Here is a 24734-nt window from a genome sequence, read left to right as displayed (position 1 = left end):
CAAAATGATAAGGTCCTGAATGAGAGGGTGGCCATGGGAACAGACAGATGTGAGAAACGTTAAGAATGAAGAGCCAACAGAACTTCAAGACTGATTAGATATAGGGTCACGAAAAGAGGGAAGAGTCAAGAGATGATTCAAGAGGTTTAACAGTGAGCGATCAGTGAAAGATAGCACCTTTAATAAAAATGGGAAGTCATGACTAAGTCCTTCTATTAAGAGAAGGAATGCGCTTTGTTGGAAGTGATGGGTAACTAACACAATTAGATGGAGAAAAGTCAAGGCTGGCAAAGTAATGTGTACATTAAGTCACAGTTAAGGTTATAAGAGTAGATGAGATCTCTCAGAGGGGAGAAGGTATAAGGGGCCTTAAATGGAAATCCTTTAAAACCTTTTGATTTGCCTCTTGCTTGAATTATGTTTATCAAGCTATGGAGTCCTTCAGACTGTGAGCTCGCTGAGGGCATGTCTGATCTCATCTTCGCATTCCCTGAAGCATACATTACAGGGTGCTGTGCTACTGGGGCACAATAAGTAGCCTATTAAAGGAATCAATTATTTTCAAGATAACTTCTGATTAATATTTCCTGTTCCACTTGGACTTTGTATTTGGAAAAGTGGTGTTGTGAGTAGTACTTTGACAGGTACAGGCTTCACTTTAAATTAGCAGAATCAGTGAATTTAAACAGTTTAAATCATTTATCCAAAGCTCTGGTTTCCCAAGGCTCTAGGACTGAAGAACTGACAGACCAGACTTTGGGACTGTGAAAACTTAAAAAAAAAAAAAAAAAAAAAGCAAGCCCCCAATGAGACTAAAGCTAAAACAAATCCCCACCAGAAGTAAGAAATACTTTAGTTTTTTGAACAAAATTAAACAGGAAATATTATTTACTGAGGGAGTAAGATAAATGAAAATTTCAATTGTATGCACTATACTAGTGGACAATGTACAGAAAGCAAAGAAGCTTCAGGTGAAACGAAGGACAAACTAGATAATTAAAGGGAACTGAGAACAGTCAACACATACTTTTAAAAAAAAAACATAATGAGGGAAAAGTCACTGGCCTGCTCTCCCACCAAACTTTCCTGGGTATTACACTCAGAGGTAGAGTAATGTGGTAATCGAATTCAATACTTATGTCAACAGTATTTCCCCATTTGCAGTTTAGAATAAGAAAAAGGACTACTCGAGTGGATCAGGGGACAAGTTCGTTGACAGCCCCCCCCAAGTTAAATTATCAAGGTTGCAGTACGCCACAACGCTCTAACCCTGAGTCTTAAGGAATTGTCCTAGGTGCTTCCAGATAGGTGTGTTTGCGGAAGAAGCCAGGGAAGAGAAAAGAAACCAACTGGAGTCCGACTCCAGGAACCTGACAAGTCATTTATAATCCAACTGCCCTCTCAACATCAGTGACTCTCACAACAAGTCTAAAAGATCGTCACCCAGTCTTTGTCTGCTTGTTTCCAACAACAGTAAACAGATCATCGGTAAACTGACTATTCTCAGAGTTGGACAGCTCTAATTGGTAGCAAAACCCTTTGAAGTTCTCTCTCAGTAACTTTCACGCCTGGTCCTGGTTCTCTAAAGAGCAACACAGGGAAGGTGGAAGTCGTGCTTTTATTTTTTAAAATCTCTTAAAACAAACAACAAAAAACCTAGGTATTACTTGCCGGCACGTCAATACGTTCCCTCCTTTCAATAGTAGGAAAATCTGATCTTTTTTTTTCCCCCAACGTTTGACTCTCCTTTAAAGGAAAAAAGAAGGCCAGGCAGAGGTTCCTTTAGCCTCAGAGCTGCGACCTCCAGAGCCGAACGGAGAAAGGGGCTTAAATAGCTACACACACTCAGAGACGCTGCAGCTGATACGAAAGCCCCGCTGCCAAGAAGCAAGCAGCTCTCGCCAAGTCCAGCCCGTAGCCGGTGCTGGGACGCGACAGAAGCCGCACAGACCTGGCCCGGCCGCCGCGATGCCGTGGGGGCCGAGGACCCCGCAGCTCTTCTCGCCACAGCCGCGGGGGCCGAGCGGGAGCTGCCCCCAGGCCGGCGGCTGCCCTCCGCGGGCGCAGCGCTCGGCCGCGGAAAGCGGCAGCGCTCAGAGGAAGGCTCAGGGAAGCGCCCGGCGAGGCTCGAGCCGCGCCGCCGGGCCAGCTGCCCGGACGCCGTCCTGAGCCCCGGCAGCGGCGGCAGCGCCGGAGTTGGAGACGTCTCTGGCTCGGCCGGGATCCCGTCTATCCCGCCTGCCCACCCTCTCTCACACCCCGGCCCAAAGGTGAGCCGGGGGCCACCCCAAGGGGTGGGGCCCAGGAGGTACGCCGCGTTTGGGTGAGCGCTGCGGGCCGGACCCGAGCTCCCGGGCGGGCGGGCGGCTGCGGCGGGTCACTCACCGAGAGGACGCTCATTCGGATTGGGGTCTCCAACAGGCACGCCATCTTGAGCCTTCCCACCGGCCGCCGCCGGCGCCGGCGCGGGGGCCGACACTTTCGACAGCGAACTGTCGGGCCAACGACAGACACCTCTGCAGAAAGTCAGGCAGGGGGACGAGAACAGACCACGCTCTAGACGCCGCTGAAGTACGGCCAGGGCCCGCAGGAGGGAGCAGAGGGAAACCGCGCCAGGGGCCTCCTTACGAATCGTCCTCTCAGAAACAGCAGCTACTCCCAGTCTGGATCAGAGGTGGGAGCGGGCAGCAGTTTCCGCATGCGCAGAGAAGATCTGTCGGCCCCACCTGCCGCTCGCGGTGGGCGGACCCACACGGGCCGGGTCTCGTTCCGACGCTGCTAGTTTCACCGATTGATTCATTGCAATTTATGAGTTAGCTTATTCATGTTCCGAAAAACGAGTATGTGGCGTCACATACATAATTTGAAGTTCACTTTCACATTCATTACCTCACGCTTTCTTTGCATCAAAGTCCTAGCGTCATTATCTCCATTTTACAGATGGAGAAACTAGCATCTCAGAACCAGGTCTTCTGCCGCCAATAAGAGGGTTTCACGATGCAACGCTGAAGTGTGACCTGCATCAGCATTATCTGCCCGACTCATTTATTCTGGTGTAGTGTTAAGAATAGATACTCAGGAGCCAGAAGGCTCCTTTAATTCTTGCTACTTCAGTGCTGAGCTGTATTACTTCCGGCAAGTTACTTAACCTCCTTACGCTTCCGTTTTCTCTTCTGTAAAATAAGGGTCTTGAGGATGGAGAATGTAAAGCTGTTAGAACATTCCTGGAACGTAGACGGCGTTATATATGTGCTAGCGTTTCTCCAGCCTCTGAGTCAAGTAGAAAAAAATGGGGGCAAATATCTGAATAATTTACACGAAAACGCCCTGATAACTGAAGCCGTATAGAACTATGCTTCTAATTATATTTTCTGACTGATTAATTCAGTTCTCCCACTCTATTTGTATGTGTGTATGTGGACAAAACTGCCCCAACTTGGCTAGACAGCTTTCATTTTCTTGCTGCTCGCAACAAGTAAGTTTTCACAGGATTATTGCAATGAGCCTATGACATTACTTATCTTCCTTCTGTTTCTACAGCCACTCCCTATTCAGGCTATTCCCTCTCCCCTGGACTACAGCAATAGCCTTCTGACTGATCTTGTAGCCTGTGGCCTCTCTTCACTTTGCTCCTCACTGCTTTCCTATCTTCCCCCTGTGCTTGGTTTCTAAATTTATTGTAGCACTAATCATCCTTCCTTATGGGTCTGTGTTCCCTAACAAACTGTTGAGTTTCTGGAAAGTAGGAATTTCATTTTAGGTTTTCCTTCTGTTATAACACGCTTTCCCAAATTTCAGTAGTCCTCGTGCCACCCACACAATCTTTGCCAATCTGCACCCAGGTATTATTATTTACTCAATATTTTTCTTTAAAGCCAATTTCAACTCATTAGATAATTTTAGCCTCATCCTAAACCATAACACTGTAAAATCAAGTTTATTATGCTCCTTATTTTTATTCTAGTGCCTATTAACATAACTACAAAAAGTTAAATGTCCGTGCATGTATCACCTAAAATAGTGTCATGTACTGCATACCAGAACAGAGCAGAGCAGAGCCCTTACACGGAACATACAGAGATATCAATTGAATTTTCAGTTGACATTTGTATGATCTAGAGTTGTTATAGCTGCATTTGATCCGCACTTTGTCCGTTAGCTCAAGCAACCCAACCTCCAGGAAGCCCCTCCCCCAAGTATAGGTTAGGTGACCTCTGCCCCACATCTTCATGCATCACTCTGTCCTTGCCACTAACATAGCATCTCCAACAATATATTGTAATTTTTTTTGTAATTGTTTACTTGTTTGTCTCCCCATTATATACCTCAGGGCAAACCTAAGAATTTTATCTTCTAGGTCTTTTATCTCATTGCCTAGCATAGAATAGTCACTTAGTGAATGTTTGTTGAATGAATTTTTGGCTTAGTTTGGCTACCCCCAAAGGCAGATCCTGGGACAATGATTTGTGTGCAGGTAGTTTATTTGGACGATGTTTGCAAGAAACAGAACCGATGCATCAGGGAGAGTGAGAAAAGAAAGAAGAAAAAGTCAATATAGGGTCCATTATTGAAATCACTGCTTATTCCTTGAGGACCTTGTAGAAACATACAGAATGCCCCCCTGGATATCCATCTTGAGGTTGGAGCATTTAGCCACCTAAGTTGAGGGTTTGTATTTGTTGAGGGTTTCCCAGGGGGCTGTTAACTCTCCACCCTCCTGGATTGTTCTTGTGCATGGAACAGAGAGGGCTTCCTTAACCTGATGTAGAAAAGCAGAATCCATAGGCTCACTTTTGGGGTGGGATAAAGGAATACAGGCAGCAGGAATCTGAGCTTGCAGCAGAACCATCATTTACAGCTGTGGCTGAAATTAGAGTGGGAGGGGCTGGGGAATGTGACTCAGGGCACCCAGCACCTCTGCTACCCAGGCTTTCCTGTTTTATTTCCAGAAGACTGACATGGCCATTTTACAGGAAGGAAGCATTGATCAGCAAACCCCTAAGCCTGGGGATCAAGGATCTCATTTCTAGTTCAAATTTTGCTGCTAAATAAGCTTGGGTACCCTCCCAAATCTAAGTAATGAGTAGAAATTGAGAGGTAATAAGAAATTTTGATTCAGCCTCCACGGAACAGCAACAATAAAACTGTTAACTTTGGCGCTGTGTTAGGGAGAGGGAAGTACCCACTGACTCCCTGCAAACAGGAAAGAAATTTCTCTTCATCCTCCCTTGACTCTTATCTCAGAGGAGTATTAATTTCTGAAAAAATAATGACAACAAAGTGTGAGTTTAATAAAAGAAAAAGTAGAAATGCATAAATGCATAATAGAAACTGAGTAGCCAAAAAGAAATCTGAGAAGTATTTGTAAATATGTCAGTGGAATTGCCAGGATAGACAAACAAAGCTGTATTTTTGAAAGTTGAAACATACCTAGGTACAAAGAGGGAAGCTTAAAGTGTAGAAAGATGTAAACCAAGAACTGAACAGCCCCAAAAGGAATTTAGAAGAATCTTTAAAAATATTTGAAAACAAATGAGATTCTTTAAATAAAACATAAAGGGAAAATGGACTAATAATGGTGCAGAAGAGAGAGAGTTCAGTTCGACAGACACTAACTGCGGATTTACTTGGGCACACATCGTACAAGGGATTCAAAGCAGAATAAAGGTGTGGCTCCTGCCTTTAAGTAGACAGGAATAAAAGTGAGACTCTGAGAGGCTCAATAATTTGCTTAAGGTTGCTCAGGGAGTAAGAGGCTAAAACAATTTGCGCTCAGTCTTCCCTGTTTGAAAGTCCTTCTCAGAGCTCTCAGTCCTCTGGGACCTGACAGACTCTCCCACATGGGACTACTGAGCAGTCATTTAAGCAATCAGCCATTTAAAGAAAGTCTACGAGGGCAATGCGATGAAATAATGCATCATTAATTCATCAGGCATTTGGAGGGTGTAAAATAGGTATATGCATAAAGTGGAAGTAGTAAGATGTTGAAAAAGTCTTTTATTAGAAACTACAGTAAAAAAAGAAAATGCTCTTTGTATATCTCAATTACTGTTATGGTGGAATCCTAACTTACAGATATAGAAGAAATGATGGAATTTGAAAGCCACCGCTTGACAACCATGTAAATTATAATTGTTTGGGGCAAGAATCATCAATGAGTGTTAAAACTAATGGATGAAAATATGATGAGAAACATGATATTTATGCAGTCTTAAAGCATCTCCCGACAAGTTACTAATGATAGTAGAAACTTGGTAGACATCACTTTATTCAAGTGATTATAGTTAATATCACCACGAATGGGATAATTAGATGCCACAATATGATGCACTGAGAAGCACACAACATCACTTCTGTAGTATTCTTGCCAAAAATGCAGGAGTATAATCATGAGGAAACATCAAACAAACCCTGAGAGACAGTCTACAAAATAACACACCTACATCTTTCTAAATTGTCACGAAAGACAAAGAAAAGCTGAAGAAGTGCCCTAGATTAAAGGAAACTAAAGTGACATGACAACTAAATGCAGTTTGTCATCTAGGATTGAATCTTGGACAAGGAAAAAAAAATTTCTCCCTCTTGCTACAAAGGACTACAGTGGGAAAGTTGGCAAAATTTGAACAAAATCTATTGATGAGGTGCCATTGTTATTGTCCTGCTTTTGATAATTGTACTGTTGTTATGAAGAGAATGCCCTTGTTCTTAGGAAATACACAGTGAAGAATTTAAATGTAAAAATTGAGTCACTGTGGATTAAGCAATTGTTTTTTCCTTTCCTTTTTTTTTAAAAAGATTGGCACCTGAGCTAACATCTGTTGCCAATCTTCTTTTTTTTTCCTTCTCCCCAAAGCCCCCCACTACATAGTTGTATATTCTAGTTGTGAGTGCCTGTGGTTGTGCTATGTGGGACGCTGCCTCAGCATGGCCTGATGAGCGGTGCCATGTCCGCGCCCAGGATCCAAACTGGTGAAACCCTGGGCCGCTGAAGCTGAGCCCACAAACTTAACCACTCGGTCACGGGGCCGGCCCCTGTTTTTTCTTTAATAGTGAAAAAGGAACTCGTTTAGAGAATAATAATAAAAAAAAGAGGACCAAGAATTCTGGAAATTTATTCATTCAACAAAATATATATACTAAGTACCTACTATGTGCCAGGCACTGTGCCCAGGAGTGGTATTACAATTGTGAACCAGATAGATACATTCCGTGCTCTTGCAGAGTTTTCCAGAAAAGGGTGAAGACAGACAAGAGAACAAGTCATTAGAATGCAGGATGCTAAGTGACAGGGTATGGGGCTAAAGGAGCATCTAGGAGGGGAACCTCACCAGGACTGAAGTCATAGGAAGTCCTGCTGGTGGAGGTGGCACCCAAGCTCTGACCTGAAGTGTCGACAGGAATGGACCAGGCAAAGCCCTGTGTGCTACTCCACAAGAGCCTGGCTTGTCTGTAAACATTTGTCTAATTGAACAATTAAGGCACCATTTCTCTGTATTTTGATGTAAAACCCTGTCAGATCCTCCAAAATCAATCAATGCTAGGACAAGAGCCCCAATTATTTATAGGAAAAGAGACACAAGAAAATCAGAAGGTCTTCAGATGGCTATACCATCTTCTGGATTGCCTGGGTAATAACAAGAAACCACTCCTCCCCTCCCCCCGCAACAATGGTGACCACGTTAGGCAGATGGGTTTGAAAATAGAGAAGTGAAGGTAAAAAGTTAGACAAAGTAAATCCAAACTTTTCACCATTTGCAATACAGGAATGGAATCTGGAAGTCATCAAATCTATAAACAAGAGATGTTGCTTTTTTTTTTCTGATCAAATCAGAAAGTCCAATGATATGTCTGACAAGTTTAAGATTCAGAGGCTAGAGACACGACACAACTCTTTTATCCTTCAGAACTCTTTTATGCCTCTGAGATGGTTGCCTCTCTTTGACTTAGTTTTACCTCCACAGACTGCTCTCTCCTTAAAGTTTCTCTGTGGTTAAGAGTGTGCTGCCATCAGGTGGTGGTAGGTGCCCTAATGACCTAGTTCAATGATAAAATACAGATCGCAAGGATAGATGTTTTTCCTGATGTTTATAACATTTTATTTATAAACTGACTTGAAACTTGTTGCCCAGACATCTCCATAGCTCACTCCCTTATTTCATGAAGGTTTCTGCTCAATATGTCACCCTATCAACATGGTCTTCCAGCCACGGTATATGCACTAAGTACCTTTCCCCACCACACCCATTCCCATCCCCTTACTCTGCTCTCTTTTTAACTACCCATCTTTTAAACACAGTCCTTCCTTCCTGTGTCCTTTATTTTTATTCCCGAGCTAACTACCGCCAATCCTCCTCTTTTTGCTGAGGAAGGCTGGCCCTGAGCTAACATCCATGCCCATCTTCCTCCACTTTATATGTGGGACGCCTACCACAGCATGGCTTGTCAAGAGGTGCCATGTCCGCCCCAGGGATCCGAACTGGCGAACTCAGGGCTGCCAAAGCAGAACGTGCACACTTAACTGCTGTGCCACCGGGCTGGACCCTCCCTGGAGTTCTTTTAGGGTTGAAAACATCTGCTTGTTGCCTTTTACTTGCATGACATCTTGGCTGGTACAACATCCAAGAAAACAGAACCCATTCTAGGTATTTTAAGCAAAAAGACTACAAATTGTTGAAAGGACTAAAGGTGCAAACAGGGAGAGAGTATTTTCCTTGAGATCAGGAAAAACAGGAAGTTCACCACCACCAAAGGAGCCTGGGGTGCTGAGCTGCCACCCCCACTGCCAGAGTCCGAAGAGAAGAGAAACAGCTTTTACCTTTCTTTTACCTTCTAATCTCACACAGGTGTTTCTCATTCAGAAAACCTAATTCAGACCTCAGCTGGCAAGGGAGTCTAAGAAATGTAGTTTCTTGGTTTTTAGCCCCTGCAATACATGGATGGGCAGAAAATAAAGATCTATCTATATATTTTTTGAGAGTAAGTTGTAGAAATTATCCTTCTTTACCCCTACCTATTTCAGTGTATGTTTCCTAAAAACAAGGAATTCCCTTATCTAACCATAGTAAAATTATCAAAATCAGGAAATTAACACTGATACAATACTAATTTGCAGACCTTATTCGGATTTTGCCAATTGCCCTAACTATGTTTTTTATGGCACTACATTGCATTCATTTATCATGAATCTTCATTCTCCTTTAATTTTTAATCTTTCTCAGTCTGTTCTTGTATTTCATGACCATCATATTTTTTAAAAAAGACAGGCCAGTTATTTTTCAAAATCTTTCTCAATTTCAACTTGTCTGCTGTGCTGTTTTTCAAGATTAGATTCAGGTTATTCACTTTTGGCAGGCAGACCATGGAAGTAATGTATGTCATATCAGGAGGTACATGATGTGAATTTGTCCATTCCTAATGAGATTAACTTTGATTACTCTGTTAAACTGGTGTCTGCCAGGTTTCTCTGTTATAGTAAGTATATAGTAAGTATCTTTATAGTAAGTATATAGCAAGTATCTTTTGGAAAGATACTTTGAGAGTATATAAGTAGTCTCAAATAATAGATATATTGATGTAAGTCAGCAAAAGTGAGGCCATCTTGTTTCGATAAATGGCCCCAGCCCCTCCTCTGTGTGACTACTCACTGCTCTGCACGCATGTACTCTAAAAAATTCACATGCTCTCCTAATTGATGGCCTCCTGATTACATATGTACTCCCCCAATAACTTGATAAATTAAAACTTTGTTCTATGAGTTTCTCTCCAGGAACAGGCTGACCACAGGCAGGAAACACACCTACAAGGTATTCCATCACAGCTGACAGAAGAATGGAACAATAAAAGACCCTGGAGTTGGTCATGACTGAAGGAAACCCCCTCCTTACTACCCATTTTCCCTATATAACTGCCTCAAGATTCTGTAATCCTTGAAGATGGGTTTTTGAGACATTAGTCACCTGTCTTCCGATTTGCTGGCTAATCTACACTTCCTTTCTCGATCTCTAACTCATTGTGATTTACTGACTCAGATCTCAGTGAGCAGAGCAAGCCCATTGCTCAGTACCACTGAGACTGTGTAACTATCTTATTAGTCTTCAATGTTTTACCCAATAGTTTTAGCATTTATTGAAGACTCTTGCTTGATACAATTATGATGATGATGGTGGTAAAATGGTAATTTCTAACTCCAACTTTCTTTCTATATTTATCAGTCGGCATTCTTGTGTAAATACGAGCTCTCTCTTTCCCCATTATTTATTTATTTATATCAGTATGGAATAATAGATTCCTACTTAATTCAATGGGCTATAATCTGTTACTATGATTATGCATTTTGATGCTGAAATTGTTTCAGAGTTGGCCAGTGGAAAAACCTTCACTTGGCATTCTTTTGATGCCCCAGATTCTTTGAGCACTTCCTTGCTTTCTGGCACAAAATGATCCAGGCTCATTTTGTACTTTCTCTGCCCTGGAATTAACCACTTCAATAAGCAGACTTGATTTCTTTTAGAGGAGGATAGTATTTAGAAAACAAGGTCTGGTCATACCTAACAAGTTTTGATTAACAGCTGCTCAGCCTCATCCCAGATTATGCTCTTTTTAGCATGTTTCCATAGTTGACACGTGGTTTCTTTTTTCATCTTGCTCATTATTGGGTGCCTTTATCTGAATACTATCTTTTCTCTGATAGAATCAGGGAAGTTCTTTCCCACTAGATCTGAGAGCTGTTTGTTTTCCCCATGGGACCACACACACATTTTAAGAGCACCTACGTGTTCAGTGTGTGGCCCTTCATATTTGCAAAGAGAATTCTCTTCATTGTTCACACAATCCATTTGTCTCCAACAACCTTCCCATTTCTCCTCATTCAGAATGGGAAAGAAGGTGAGGCTTTCTATTTAGTTTGATTCTCTCTGGATTTGAGAAAGTCAGTGAGAATTCTCAAGTTTGTTGACTCACTAGTATGGCCTTGGGAAATGGGGTGTGGGCTGGGAATAGAGTTAGGAGCTAGCCATGATGCACTTGTTCATCTCTATTCATAATCTTCCATTTCCTTCTTTGACCACTAGTTTTTGAATGTAATGGCATTAAGCTATTGTTTCCTGTCAACCACAAAAGACGAAAATTCAAATTGACTGATATATTAAAATTTTGTTGTAAAATCTACATGGAAATCACAAAGAGATAGCACTGCACACCTAAGAAAATGACTAAAATTTAACAGACAGATAATATCGAGGGTTGTTGAGCATATGAAATAATAGGAATGCTCCTATGTTACTTAGAAAAGTGTAAATTAGCACAACCACTTTGGAAACTGACACTATCAATTAAAGCTAAGCATATACCTACTCTATTACCGAGAGATTCCATTCCTGGGCATAAGCCAAGGGAAGTAAGTGCTATGTCCACCAAAAGATTTTACAAGAATGTACATGGTGGTTTTATTCATAATAGTCCCTAATTAGAAATAATCCAAATGTCTGTCAACAGGAAAATAGATCAATAAACTGTAGTATGTTCACACAATGGAATGCCACACAGCACAATGAAACAGCATGGATGGATCTCACAGACATTAAGTGAAAGAAGCCAGACACAAAAGAGTACATAATATATACTGACATTTATATGAAGTTTAAAAACAACCAAAGCTGATCCATGGTGATAGAGCTTAGAACAATGCTTTTCTTTTGGGGTAAGAGGCTAGGGAGGAAGCACAAAGGAGTCTTTTGGAATGCTGGAAATATTTTATATCTTCATATGGGTGGTGGTTAGATGGGTGATTACAAATGTAAAAATGCATCAAAATGTGCACGTAAGATTTGATTTCTTCATGTTACTTTAAGTTAGACCTCAATTAAAAAAAATTTTTTTAAAGATTGGCACCTGAGCTAACTTCTGTTGCCAGTCTTCTTTTTTTCCCTCTTCTTTTTCTCCCCAGGCTCCCCCAGTGCATAGTTGTATATTCTAGTTTTCTAGTTGTAGGTCTTTCTGGTTGTGCTATGTGGGACACCGCCTTAGCATGGCTTGATGAGCGATGCCATGTCCACACCCAGAACCCTGGGCCATGGAAGCAGAGCACAAGAATTTAACCACTCAGCCAGGGGGCTGGCCCCTCAATTAAAATTTTTTACATGGAGGGAAAAAAAGATCCAGAGAAAGACAACTGCTGTAGATTAAAAATCAAGTGGAAAAGTCAAATTTAGCAATGTTGTAAAAAGCATCTGTTCTTATATATTTCAAAAATCCAATGCAGAAGGAAAATAAAATATTAAAAAATAACTGAAAATTTAGATTTCCATCTTTTTCTACCCTCTTGATATCTATCTTCCTTGTAAATTTGAAAGGAATTGCCCATAAATCACTCTGGGTAAAATGTCTTTCAATGGATTTATGTCTTTGACAACTTTTTCGGTGTCTTCTTATTGTCATTGTTCCGTTCACATCTTCTGTTTCATTTCGAATTAATTTTGGTGTCTTTGCTCCTAGAATATTGTTTATCTAGTTTTTTAAAAAATGAGGAGAGATGGATTTGTTATTCTCTGCATTATTTAGATTAGATTACTTTCCTTGATTAAATTATCCGGAGGTGTTTTATTTACTGGTTCGTTTCTGTCTCGGCCACTCATTCTTCAACCGTCATTTTGGTCCTTTTCCCTCAGGACGTTTTCGAGACATTCATCTACTTTCACTGAGCCTGCAGTCTAGTTATGCAAACAACCGTTTGGCAGGGAAATGAAGAGTTCCGGCCCCTTTAAAAAATATACCTGATAATTTTAGAAACTCTTCGGGGGGCATAGTTTTAAAAATCCTCAGTGAGTTTTAAAGCTGTATTTTAAAATTATTTTTATCTTGGGGTGTCTTTTAAAAAATCTTTTGTTTAATTTCTAACCCACTACCAGGCAATTATCTTTGCTGTGAGAGGTTCCTCCTAGGGAATTAGCCAATCGCACCTGCTCACTTGTTTAGCTTGGCTTAACTTTACCAAAACAAACTCCAATTCTTGGGGATTTTATTCACTGTTCTGGTTTTGATTTTTATCATTTGTCAGGCTGCGAGGACTCAGCCGTGAAAACTGGCAGAGCCCACGAGCCCACGGGAAAGCTCCCCGGAATCCTACTGAATCCTTGCCCTTCCTGATCCCTCTCTCGCGAGACTTGGGAACCGGAAGTGAGTTATATTGCGGGAGTCTGAACGAGGCCGTGGCTCTGTTAACGTTGGCGGGAGCTGAGATCTGTCTGGTGTTCGCTGTCCTGCCTGGGCTGGCTCTGGTCTAGGGGCTCGCGGGCAGCTCTCCCCGCCTCGGGCCGGCAGAATGCGGGTGGCCGTGGCCGGCTGCTGCCACGGCGAGCTGGACAAGATCTACGAGACGCTGGCGCTGGCGGAGCGGCGCGGCCCGGGGCAGATAGACCTTCTGCTGTGCTGCGGCGACTTCCAGGCTGTGCGCAACGAGGCCGACCTGCGCTGCATGGCCGTGCCGGCCAAGTACCGCCACATGCAGACCTTCTACAGGTGAGGGGCGCGGCCCGGGCCCCGGACCCGGCGGTGCGGAGAGAACCCGGACTAGGTTCGAATCCCCCCTGCCACGGACGAGCTGTCTCCCTTAGTTCCTTTGTTCAGCTTGTGTCTCTAGGAACTGACCCTTAGTAGATGTCACTTTCCTTCTTTCCACTCTTATCTGTTTCGGAAGAGATCGGAGCCTGAGGGGAAAACCTGGAGGAAGAAACTGACAGGTTAATCTGCCTTGTGCTTGATAGGTCTCTGGGACTAGTTCATTTCATGATCCAGGAGTTTTATTGGACGCCTGCCGTGTGCTAGTCCTGGTTCTAGAAGCTGAGGTTACATATAGCCGTGAACTCGACGAAGTTCTCGACCTCATTGAACGTACACTCTCTTGAAACTCAAGGTGGCAGCTCTTCATTCTTAAGGACAAGGATGGATCCTGGGCAATCCGTTTAGAAAGAGCTTTTTAACTTTTTAGGATGAGCTCGGATTTTGCCTGCGGACCTTATTTTGCTTTTCGGCTATGCCTTATTGTCTAGGCGCGGCTAATTGCTTTTCTCTATTCCTAATTACTGTTATGCCAACTGACAACTTTTCTTTTACGTTCTAGATATTATGCTGGAGAGAAAAAGGCCCCAGTCCTCACAATCTTCATTGGAGGAAACCATGAAGCCTCGAATCATTTGCAAGAGTTACCTTATGGTGGCTGGGTGGCGCCAAACATTTATTATTTAGGTATGTGTTCCTGGATGATTTCTTGGTTTGATGGGATGGAAGAGCCTGTCAGGATTTGTATACCAGTTGGGCAGCGTCTTGAGATGTATGATGTTTTTGCAATGTCTCTTCATTAGTTAATCATGAAAATGTAATTAAAATAGTTAATTTAGGTAGTTACTCATGAAAATATGTCCATGGTTCATCTTGTGTTTTCAGCAAAAGTTAATATAACTGCAAAGACCTTGTACACTGTATTGCAATGCCTTTATTTTTTCCTACTCTTTTTATTAACTTAGAAAACAAAACTTAAATTTTTGTAATGGAAATTGTCAAACATACAGAAAAGTAGAGAATAGTATAATGAATCCCTAGACCTATGAAGTGTCTTCAACAAGTATTATTATTCTACCATCCCTACTTCAACTCACTCTCTCCTAAACTTTTTTGTGGAAGAAGGTGAATAATATTTTAAAGCAAATCCCTGTCTTCAGATTATTTTGCCTGTAAATACTTAAGTACATATTTTTAAGTGATGAGGATTTTTAAAAATACCACAATTGTAGTACCATTATTGTCTCTAACTAAAGTAACAGTAATTCCTTATTATCTGTTGCATAGTTCATGTTCAGGTTTCTCTGATTATTACAAAGATGTCTGTTTTACAAATGATTTGTTCACATGGGATCCAGACAAGGTCGACACATTTCATTTGATTCTCATGAATCTGAAGCCTATTAGACTATCACCATCCCCTTTCTTTCTTTTTTCCTCATTGTGTTTATTTGGTGAAGAAAATGGGAAAATTTGTCTTGTAGAATTTCTTGCATTCTGAATTTTGCTCATTGGAATTTCTTGTGTTATTTAACATGTTCCTTACATGCTCTGCATTTCTTAGAATCTACATTTAGATTTATAGACCTGATTAGATTTAGGTTGTATTTTAGGCCCTTTAAACTATACAGTCCCTTCATCTCTTTATTTAAGTGGATATTTTTTTCTAGAACGTTTTACAAGTTTTTCTTTCTTTTTTTCTTAAAGATTGGTAACAACTGTTGCCAATCTTCTTTATTTCTTTCTTCTTCTCCCCAAAGCCCCCCAGTACATAGTTGTATATTCTAGTTGTGAGTGCCTCTGGTTGTGCTATGTGGGACGCTGCCTCAGCATGGCTTGATGAGCGGTGCCATGTCTGTGCTCAGGATCTGAACTGGAGAAACCCTGGGCCGCCAAAGCAGAGTGTGCAAACTTAACCACTCGGCCATGGAGCCAGCCCCTACAAGTTTTCCTGATGATGAAATCATAACTTTAGAAATTTAATTTCTTTATGTCATTACTGATGGATCATCTTTTGACAACTGCAGTGTTGTGAAAAGATGAAATGGTCTGAAAATGATCAGTCAGAAATGAAATATAGAAACTGCAGATTCTTTATATCTTATGCTTCTTGACTTACAGATTTATGACACATAAATCCATCATAGGACATTTTCCCTTATCTGCCCCCTCCCCATATTCCATTAGGTACCAAATGATATCTCTTTCCCTCTTAATACACTGTGTCTCATTGCTTCCTTCCTTTCTGCTTAGTCTCTTGGCTGATCTGCTCCGAGGCCTCCCTCCCCTAGTCTACCTTAGATGTTGTTGGCATGTTACTATGTAAAAGAGTAACCTTCATCATGATAGTTAATTTTCAGGTAATTTTAGGACTGCATGGAATTCCAGTCCTCTAAACTGCTCATTCAGTTAGTAAAGAGATGACTTTTGCCTGTAGTAATTTTATATAACTGTGTAATTTTTCAGGTTTGGCTGGTGTGGTAAAATACCGAGGCGTAAGAATTGGTGGAATCTCTGGTATTTTTAAATCTCATGACTATCGAAAAGGTATTGTTGTTCTGAGAATTGTTTTTAAACTTTAGAACTTGCGTGCCACAGAGTCACTTAAAGCATAATATAAAATTTGACTTTTCGTTAGATTTTTTCTATGAAATATTTTATTAATTTTTTATTATAAAATATTTTATACCTATGAAAATACAGAGAACACTAGAGCTTGTTATCTGTGTATCTGCCATCTGGTTTTATGGAATTTTGCCATTTTTAGTTTTGATTTTTAAGAAATAAAACAGTGTAGATATAATGGAAGCTTAATGTTTATCTGTCCTGAATCCCAGTCCTCCCCTTTATCTCTCCCTTTCCTCACCAGGAAATCACTGTTTTGAATTTGGTGTTTATCATCCACTTAATTGTTTTATATCACTACCATGTATGTAAGAGCTTTGAACAACGTATTATGTAGCATGTCTTAAACTTCATATAAATGTATCATTTTGCCTGTCTTTCTGCAACTTGCTTCTTTGTTTAACATGTTTTTGAAATCCGTGTTGATACTTGTACTTCTAATCTATTCATTTAAATTTGTGAATAGTATTTTATTGTATAAGTATACCACACTGTACTTATTCATTCCAGTATAGCTGAATGAATTATACCTTGATTTTCAAGTTAAAGGAATAGCTTGGATTAACATTGATTTCAAAATTTCATAAATTAAATTGGCAGCTAAAACTTATATCCTCAATGTAACTCTTAAGTCAGGGGTCTGTCGCCTGCTGCCCCGCTCCCCGTGATTCTAGACTGTTGGCTTGGGGAGCAAAAATAGGCTGTGTCCTACATGACAGACGTGGGCACAAATGAAACCACTCTTTGTGGGACAGTTGGTAATATCTGTGGATACTATCAAGATACTCGGACCCAGGAATTTACAAGTGCAAAATGATATATACAACTTTATTTATTTCAGCCTTGTTTGTAATAGCAAAAAGTAGGAACTAGTTAAAGATATCATGATATGACTATACAATGAAATCCTTTGAAGCCGTTAAAAAAGAGAAAACAAGAAAAAAGAGGAAGCTCTATGTGTAACTAATATGAAAAGAACTCCACAGTAAGTTAAGTGAAAAAAAAAAGACAGGACATGTATGAAGTATACTGCCATTTGTGTAAAAAAAGAGAGGATAAAGAAATACGTGTTTTGTGTGCATAGCTGTATCCCTGGAATCAAATACTGAAGCCTGGTTAATGGCGGTTGCTCCTAGGCAAGGTCCTGAGGGCTGGGGGACAGGAGTAGGAGGACTCCCTTCCTTTACTGAGTTGAATTTATATACCATTGTAAGTACACAATTCAGAGATTTTAGTAAACTTGTAGAGTTATGCACCCTTTACCACCATTCAAATTTAGGACATTTCTGTCACCCTTGAAAGTTTTATGCCTATTTGCAGTTAACGCCTGCTCCCCGCCAGCCCTGGGCGTCCACTGGTCTACTTGACAGGAGGAACACTTGTTACTCTATACCTTTCTGATGGTATCTTTTAAGTTTTAAACCAAGTGAATAAATAATGTACTCCAAATTAAATGTAATTTATTTTTAAAAAGCATAAGTCCCCCAATTATTTAGATTTATAGGTTGTGATCACTTATTAGTAGAAAATACCAGCATATTCATAGCAGTGTTTTTTAATAAAATTTTTAATAACCAAAAGCATTGATGACAAACATTGGTCTTGGAGAAGTGTGTGTATGTATTTGTATTTGCAGTATTTAAGAGTTGAATATAGCTTATTTCTCTTCTTCAATTCAAGGTCATTTTGAGTGCCCCCCTTATACTCCAGCTACAATAAGGAGTATATATCATGTGAGAAATATTGAAGTCTATAAATTAAAACAGGTATGTAAAAAGTACATTACAGCACACTGGAAAAAAGTTTTAAGTAATTCTATACCAAAATGATCAAGAGCTTAATTCAGTATTTCTGAAATTTGGATCTCAAGTTGGTTTTAGGAAGTTTGTAGATGAATTTTTTTTTATTTTAATGGTTGTAAATTTATTTCAGTAAGTAATAATAAAATAAAACATTTAATCCATGATTTCAGATATTATTATTTAGGGTAAAGTTAAAGAATATATACTGGAATAAAGTGATACTTTAAGGAAAATATTAAAATATTTTAAATAATGGTAATTAAGTAGAAAATAAACAACAGTAATGCTGGTGGAGGATATGGGAAAATTGTGAAGGTGGTATTGAAAACACTGGCTTAATTGGAGAGTGGATGAAATTAGGTTTTTGTTTGAGAGCCCACCACTCATGCTTGACACTCGGCTAAGCAGTTTTCACACACGATAATTCATAGAATTGCCACTCAAATTCTGTGGGGTAAGTATTACTCTAACTTCATCACATTAAAGATGAGAGGCCAAGGCTCAGATAGGTCAGTAACCTGCCCTGGACTTCCCAGGTAGTTGATTGTAGAGCCTGCCTGCCTGGACCCAGGCCCTTCCCACTGTGCTGTACAGCCTCTCCAGGAGCATCAGGATGCTCGCGGGCATTTCTTTCGTGCCTTATTCATAACAGTTCCTTACCTGGAAGGCTTTTTCCCTCTCGCCCGTCATGGTCTTACCCAGCTTAGATACCGGCTTCCTCCTCTGAAGACCCAGTTTAGAGTCCACTTCCCAACCAGTATTCTAGTTTAAAGTCATGACTCTTCTCTGAATTTGCCTTGCGCCTGTTGCCCATACCAGTTATTCAGTGGTTAGTCGTATCTGTCTTCTGTTTTCTATTGTTTTGAACAGTTATTTTATTTTGCTGTAGGTTTCCAAGTATTTGTTCCAGATTACTTAAAGGTGCTGAGGATACCAAAGTATGGAGTATATTTTGTGTCCTCTCCATGAGGACACCCGTCACTTTAAATACCTCTGATATAATTTGTGTAGTAAACAGAAGGTTTTTTGGTGTATACTGTATGAGTCCATTAGGAAAAAAAAATGGAATATGTCTTTGAGTTTACTATGTTAATCACGTTAGAAGTCTCACGAAATCTGGTGTCTTTGGATCTTAAAATAGTAGTTTCTTTACCAAAAGGGAAGAGAACAATGGTTATATATATTAGAAACCCAGTGCCAAAGACCGTGCCTGACTGACAGTCTTAATCAAAATGTTTCTCTGTGTACCTGCCTTGCCACAGAAAACAAGGATGATTTGTGAGGCAGATAGAAAGCAGTTTCTCTTTGCCTAGGTGAGTGAGTAGCTTGGTATTTCTGTGACTTCCTTAAATAAAGTGTTCTTAGAGTGAATTACACAGAAATCTAGAGACCTCAGTGGGTAAATGGTTGTGTGGTGGTGGAGAGAAGGGAGGGGATTGCTTTCGGTTAATCTGTTTTAGGAGTTTTCTTTCTTTTCTTTCTCCATTAAAGCTGAAGCAGCCTATGGACATATTCTTATCTCATGATTGGCCAAGAAGTATATATCATTATGGAAATAAGAAGCAACTTCTTAAGACTAAATCTTTTTTCCGACAAGAAGTGGAAAATAACACATTAGGAAGTCCTGCAGCCTCAGAACTTTTAGAGCACTTAAAACCTGCTTATTGGTTTTCTGCACACCTTCATGTGAAATTTGCAGCCTTGATGCAGCATCAGGTAGAAAACAAAATATTTGTTCTTCGCTTAACACTTACTGAACATCTGTGGGCTAGGCAATGTTGGCAGAGTTGTAAAGTTAGAGAAAGAAACCAAAGATAACTTTCCATTTTTGAGTGGCTCAATATCCAATGCAGGGAAAGGACAAGCAAGCAATTATAAAATAATGCAATAAGTTTGTGATAAAAAGTGGTAGGATACCGTGGGAGCGCGTAAGCCAGACTATGGTGAGATGGGGATGTGGACAGGGAGAAGAAGCGATAGAGAACGTTTTCCAAAGGAATTGATGGTGCCAGGAAGAAGTGGATTATAAGGCTAATCTAGGTGGAAGGACCACTGTGTGCAAAGGCTGGAGGTCTGGGAGCGTGTTGTGTTTGGGGAACTGCAGCTAGTCCTGTGGCTGAGGCGTGGGGAACGGTGAAGCTGGAACAAGATCATACTGCCTTCTGGGCCACGCTCTGGGGTTTGGGTTTTAACCAGAAGGTGATGGGGAAGTTGGAGAGTGATGAAATTGGATTTTCCTTTTAGAAAGGTTAGGTTGGCAGCAGTTTCGTGTGTGGACTGGAGTCATGTAGAAATGGGAGGTAGAGGAGGCTGTTTGAGCAAAAGATGAGGTTCTAACTAAGGGAAAGAGGGAACACAGAACAAAGCAGGTTCTAGGGAGATTTTGGGAGCAGGATCATCAGGATTTGGTGACAGAGGGAGGAGAGTGTCTAGGATGACGCCCAGAGTTTTCCTTGTAACTGCATGGATGATGGTGCTTGATGGAAGGTAGAGAATAAATATATATTTATAATTAGGCTTTTATGGAAATACACAGTTCTTCCTTTCACTTCTGATTCTGACTGACCTCTTACTTTCCCATAAAGCATTCCAAAGGGAGAACGTTCAGAAAATGCTGGGTTAACAAAGTTAGAGATTTTTTTCCCAGAGGCTTCTGTAGAATTTCTGAGAGTCTTTAATGTGCTGAAGGGCAGTGCCTCCCTCCAAGAGTGGGATGTGGTGTGCAGTGCTTCCCAAACTTACTTGACCGAACAGTCTTCTGTGGTAGAGGTACGCTGGAACGATGGTCCTCAAACACGGTTTGCAAGGTTCCGTGTGAAAACATTCCTGTAGGCCCTTTCTGTTGTGGCCTTGTTCTCACTCCCCAGTTGCACTGGGAGAAGGAGGTGAAGTTACTCTCTTCCTTTTCCTCTGGGCCACTACTGAAGTGCAAGTCGTCTGTTTGTATCAGTCCCCTTTTCCGCAGCTGTGTTACTCTCTTCTGTCTCTTGGGGCCTATTGCTCTCTTGGATTTTATTGAAACATCTGATTCGCTACTTTTCTCCCAGTCCATCTTCTGCTGTCAACCTCAGGGGCCTGTATCTCTGCATTGATGATATATTTGCTCCCCTTTTTTTGGCTCCTCAACCTCCTCTGACTTTGCTCGTGTTCTCTTTCAGCCCTTCAGCAACACCAAAGATCACCTTTCCTCAGATCTTGGCCCTGTTGCCAAGATCTGCCTGTAATCTCTGTGCCTCCATCTCTCCTGGTACCTCACCCGCACTGAACTGGTACCTGGTCCTCAGCAGGACGTCCCATAGCTTGCTTCCTTGTCTTTTTTCCTCCATGTGCTGTACTGTTTTCAGCGAGTCACATTTTTACTGCTTCCAGTGTGACTTTCATGTTTGTGACACCCTTCACCCCAGTGAATTTCTTTCTGCCAATTCACTTTTTAAAAAATAGCTTTATTGGTGTATAAGTTACATAAAATTCATCCGTTTAAGTGTACAATTCAGTGATTTTCAGTAAATTTCCAGAGTTGTCAAGCATCACATAATCCATTTTTAGAACGTTTCCATCACCCCACAAGATCCTTTGTGTGGGTTTGTTGTCAACGCTTGTTCCCACCCTCAGCTCAAGGCAACTACTCGTCTGCTTCGTGTCTCCATGGACTTGCCTTTTCTGAACACGTCATATAAATGGAATCATAAAACATAGTCTTTGGCATCTGGTTTCTTTCATTTTCTTGTTTTTGAGGTTCATTCATGTTGTAGCATGTATCAGCATTTCTTTCATTTTTATTGTTGAATAGTATTTCATTCTATGGATATAGTGCATCTCCGTTTGGTGCTGTATCTGAGAAATCTTTGCCTAACCCAAGGTTATGAAGGTTTTCTTCTATAATTTCTTCCAAAAGTTGTCTAATTTTAGCTCTGCCAACTTACTTGAGAACTATTTAGGACTTTTAAGCTCTTCTGTTATCTTTAATCCTTGTGTTTTATGCTAGGATTCATGTGTGCTATATGCTTTGATTTAGTGATCATTGTTAGTTTCTGCTTTGACTTTTGTAAGGAAATTGAAGCCCAGAGAGTTTAAGTGCCTTGCCCGTCATTGCACAAGTGGTTATAGAACTAACTTGTTTTGGAAAAGTACAGTTGTCCCTTTGACACACAACTTAGGGGTATGTGTAACAAAGATCACTTCCATCCTGTTCAGTGTATGAATTAACTGTGATGTTTTAACATTCTTTCTTAAATCATGGTTCATATTGTCTAGGCCAAGGATAAAGGACAGACTGGCAAAAAAACCAAATTTTTAGCCTTGGACAAATGTCTACCACATAGAGACTTTCTTCAGGTAAAAAGAAAACGAAATAACTTTGCAATGTAGTTTTACTCTTCCAATGATTAAAAACAATTATTAATTTTCCTTTCCTAAATTATTAATTTGTGCTTTTTGTAATTTATGTATTCTGAGAACTCTTTGAGAATATTTAAGTTACATTAATGTTTTTAGGCTACTAAATTAAATTCCTTTTAAATTTTATTGTTATATTGAAATTCTTAGAATATTAAAAGTAGATATGTATTTCTTAAAATGCCCAATTTCTTCCTGTAGGTAATAGAGATAGAGCACGACCCCAGTGCTCCTGATTACTTGGAGTATGATATTGAATGGCTCACTATTCTCAGGGCTACCAACGATCTTATTAATGTGACTGGGCGCCTGTGGAATATGCCTGAAAATAATGGCCTGCATACAAGGTAAGTCTGACCTTATTTAGGACTTGTTCCCCCCATTGCATGCAGTTTTTGTTCCCCCCACTTTTTAAAAAGTTTTGTATCAAAAGAATTAGTGTTAAATGAGTGTAAGAACAATTCAAGATCTATAAGAAAATGGACCGTTGAGCACCAACCCAAATAAGTGTATACATAAATAAGTGTGCCTAAAACTATAACATGGTGGAGATTTGGTTCACACATTAAAATAGTTTATACTTGTTTTAGAGTGTGAGTTAAGGACAGCTTTTTCTAAGAATTTTTTTTATTTCAAAGTGGTCCTTTACTAAATTAACTATTATTTTACTAAATGGAATTTTGATGTATGGTCTATTTTTTATCCTTGTCCCTGAAGTCCATAGTTAGATTTCATCATTTGTTGTCTGAGGCTGATAAAATATAAAAGGCTGGTGTTTTCGACTTTTATAGGTGGGATTATACTGCCACAGAAGAAGCTATGAACGAAGTGTTGGAAAAACTGAATCATGACCTCAAAGTTCCATGTAACTTTAGTGTGACGGCTGCTTGTTATGACCCAAGCAAGCCACAGACACAAGTGCAGTTGGTTCATAGAATCAATCCTCAGACTACTGAATTTTGTGCCCAACTTGGCATCACTGACATTAATGTTAGGCTTCAGAAGGCTAAGGAAGAACAGCAGTTGTGTGGTGAATACGAAGAGCAGGATGATGTGGAGAGTAATAACTCTGGAGAAGACCCTAGTGAATACAACACAGACACGTCTGCCCTGTCCTCTATTAATCCAGATGAGATAATGTTGGATGAAGAAGAGGAAGATGAAGACAGTCTTGTAAGTGCACATAGTGACATGAATACACCATCTGTGGAACCTTCTTCTGATCAAGCTTCTGACTTTTCTGGAAGCTTCTCTGATGTCAGGATCTTGCCAGGTTCCATGGCTGTATCTTCTGATGATACGTTGGGTTCCCCACTTGGCAGAGAGGGGAAACCTGGTGAGGCTGTGGACTCAGGAGATGGAAAGGACTTACCTGAGGTGACACTGAAGAGGCTGAGTGATGAACATGAACCTGAACCAAGAAAGAAAATTAAGAGGAGGAATCAAGCCATCTATGCTGCAGTGGATGATGATGACGCAGCATGAGGCAGTTTCCTTGTCTTTATATGTAGATATGTGATTTTTAAGACTATATTTTTTACAGTTAGATTTTTGACTCAAGACTTACCTTTGTAATAATGAAGTTACATAAGAGAATTTTAGTTAGGTATGGACTTTGTCTTTAGGCCTTTGTATGTTTCAGGTGTGAACATATTAAAATTTCATATGGTTACTTGATTGAGTACCTTTTTTGGGAAGACATATTACTTTCATTTTTTCAGCAAACATTGAACACCTACTTTGTGCCAGGCACTTTTCTATAAGGTGGCACTGTAAAGATGAGTAAGACAGGGATTTTTGCCTTTGGGGAGTTACTACTACTGTAAATATTTTGGTGAATAAAATATGGTATATTTATATTTGTTTTAAAAAGTTAAGTCATTATTGTATATATAATTATGTATGTGTTCTTTACATTCATTATAAATACTTTTCACAGTCAGCTCTTAATGTCTGTCAAACATAATTGAAATTGAAGATGGTACATAAGATTTCAGTAAGTAAATTACTTTAAAAACTAACATTGGTAAACATAAAATTTTATGCTTAATTGCTGAGATTAATATAACCCTGTTTACTTTGGCTTATTATATTTTAGGTTTAGCTTTAATTTTAATGTGGTTATAGTAACTGTGTACAGGTCATTTTTGACATAGTTCCTGTTAGTATTGGTCACTAGCCTGCGTTGAGTTGCACAAATTCTGCCCCTCGTGCTGCATAATGGGTTGCTAATCTTAAAGTACATTTGAAGGCCCATGTAGGAAAACTACACCTCTGTTCTGTCTCTGGTTAAAATGCCCGTGCCACCCAAGGGGATCATTGCCTTGTAGTTTGGATCAGGAGTCATGGAATCCGAGG

At 40.3% G+C, this 24734-nt stretch overlaps 2 protein-coding genes across 13 annotated transcripts in view; one reads left to right on the top strand and one right to left on the bottom strand.

The window, feature by feature from the left end:
* ARMC8 (armadillo repeat containing 8) overlaps positions 1 to 2524 on the bottom strand; it is a 94243-nt gene extending 91719 nt beyond the window's left edge. For 6 of the 12 annotated variants that reach the window (XM_014851975.3, XM_070493380.1, XM_070493385.1 and 3 more), the window contains exon 1: positions 2386 to 2520. In XM_014851975.3, coding sequence (XP_014707461.1) covers positions 2386 to 2430 — 45 coding nt within the window. In that variant the 5' untranslated portion in view covers positions 2431 to 2520. Of the gene's footprint in view, positions 1 to 2385 lie in introns of all 12 variants that reach the window. The other 6 variants (XM_070493382.1, XM_070493386.1, XM_070493389.1 and 3 more) reach the window with 2 other exon arrangements.
* An 11-nt stretch (positions 2525 to 2535) lies between these two features.
* DBR1 (debranching RNA lariats 1) lies at positions 2536 to 24233 on the top strand. The gene is made up of 9 exons (XM_044755114.2): positions 2536 to 2674; positions 13055 to 13515; positions 14117 to 14241; positions 16021 to 16101; positions 17860 to 17945; positions 19473 to 19697; positions 22236 to 22316; positions 22578 to 22723; positions 23168 to 24233. Exons 2-9 carry the CDS (start codon positions 13319 to 13321, stop codon positions 23859 to 23861), a joined length of 1635 nt encoding a protein of 544 aa, XP_044611049.1. The 5' UTR covers positions 2536 to 2674; positions 13055 to 13318; the 3' UTR covers positions 23862 to 24233.
* Positions 24234 to 24734: the final 501 nt, after the last annotated feature.

The sequence above is a fragment of the Equus asinus genome, chromosome 21 (genome assembly GCF_041296235.1).
Source record: "Equus asinus isolate D_3611 breed Donkey chromosome 21, EquAss-T2T_v2, whole genome shotgun sequence".
Lineage (NCBI taxonomy): Eukaryota > Metazoa > Chordata > Mammalia > Perissodactyla > Equidae > Equus > Equus asinus.
This window is presented reverse-complemented; position numbering and strand designations above follow the sequence as displayed.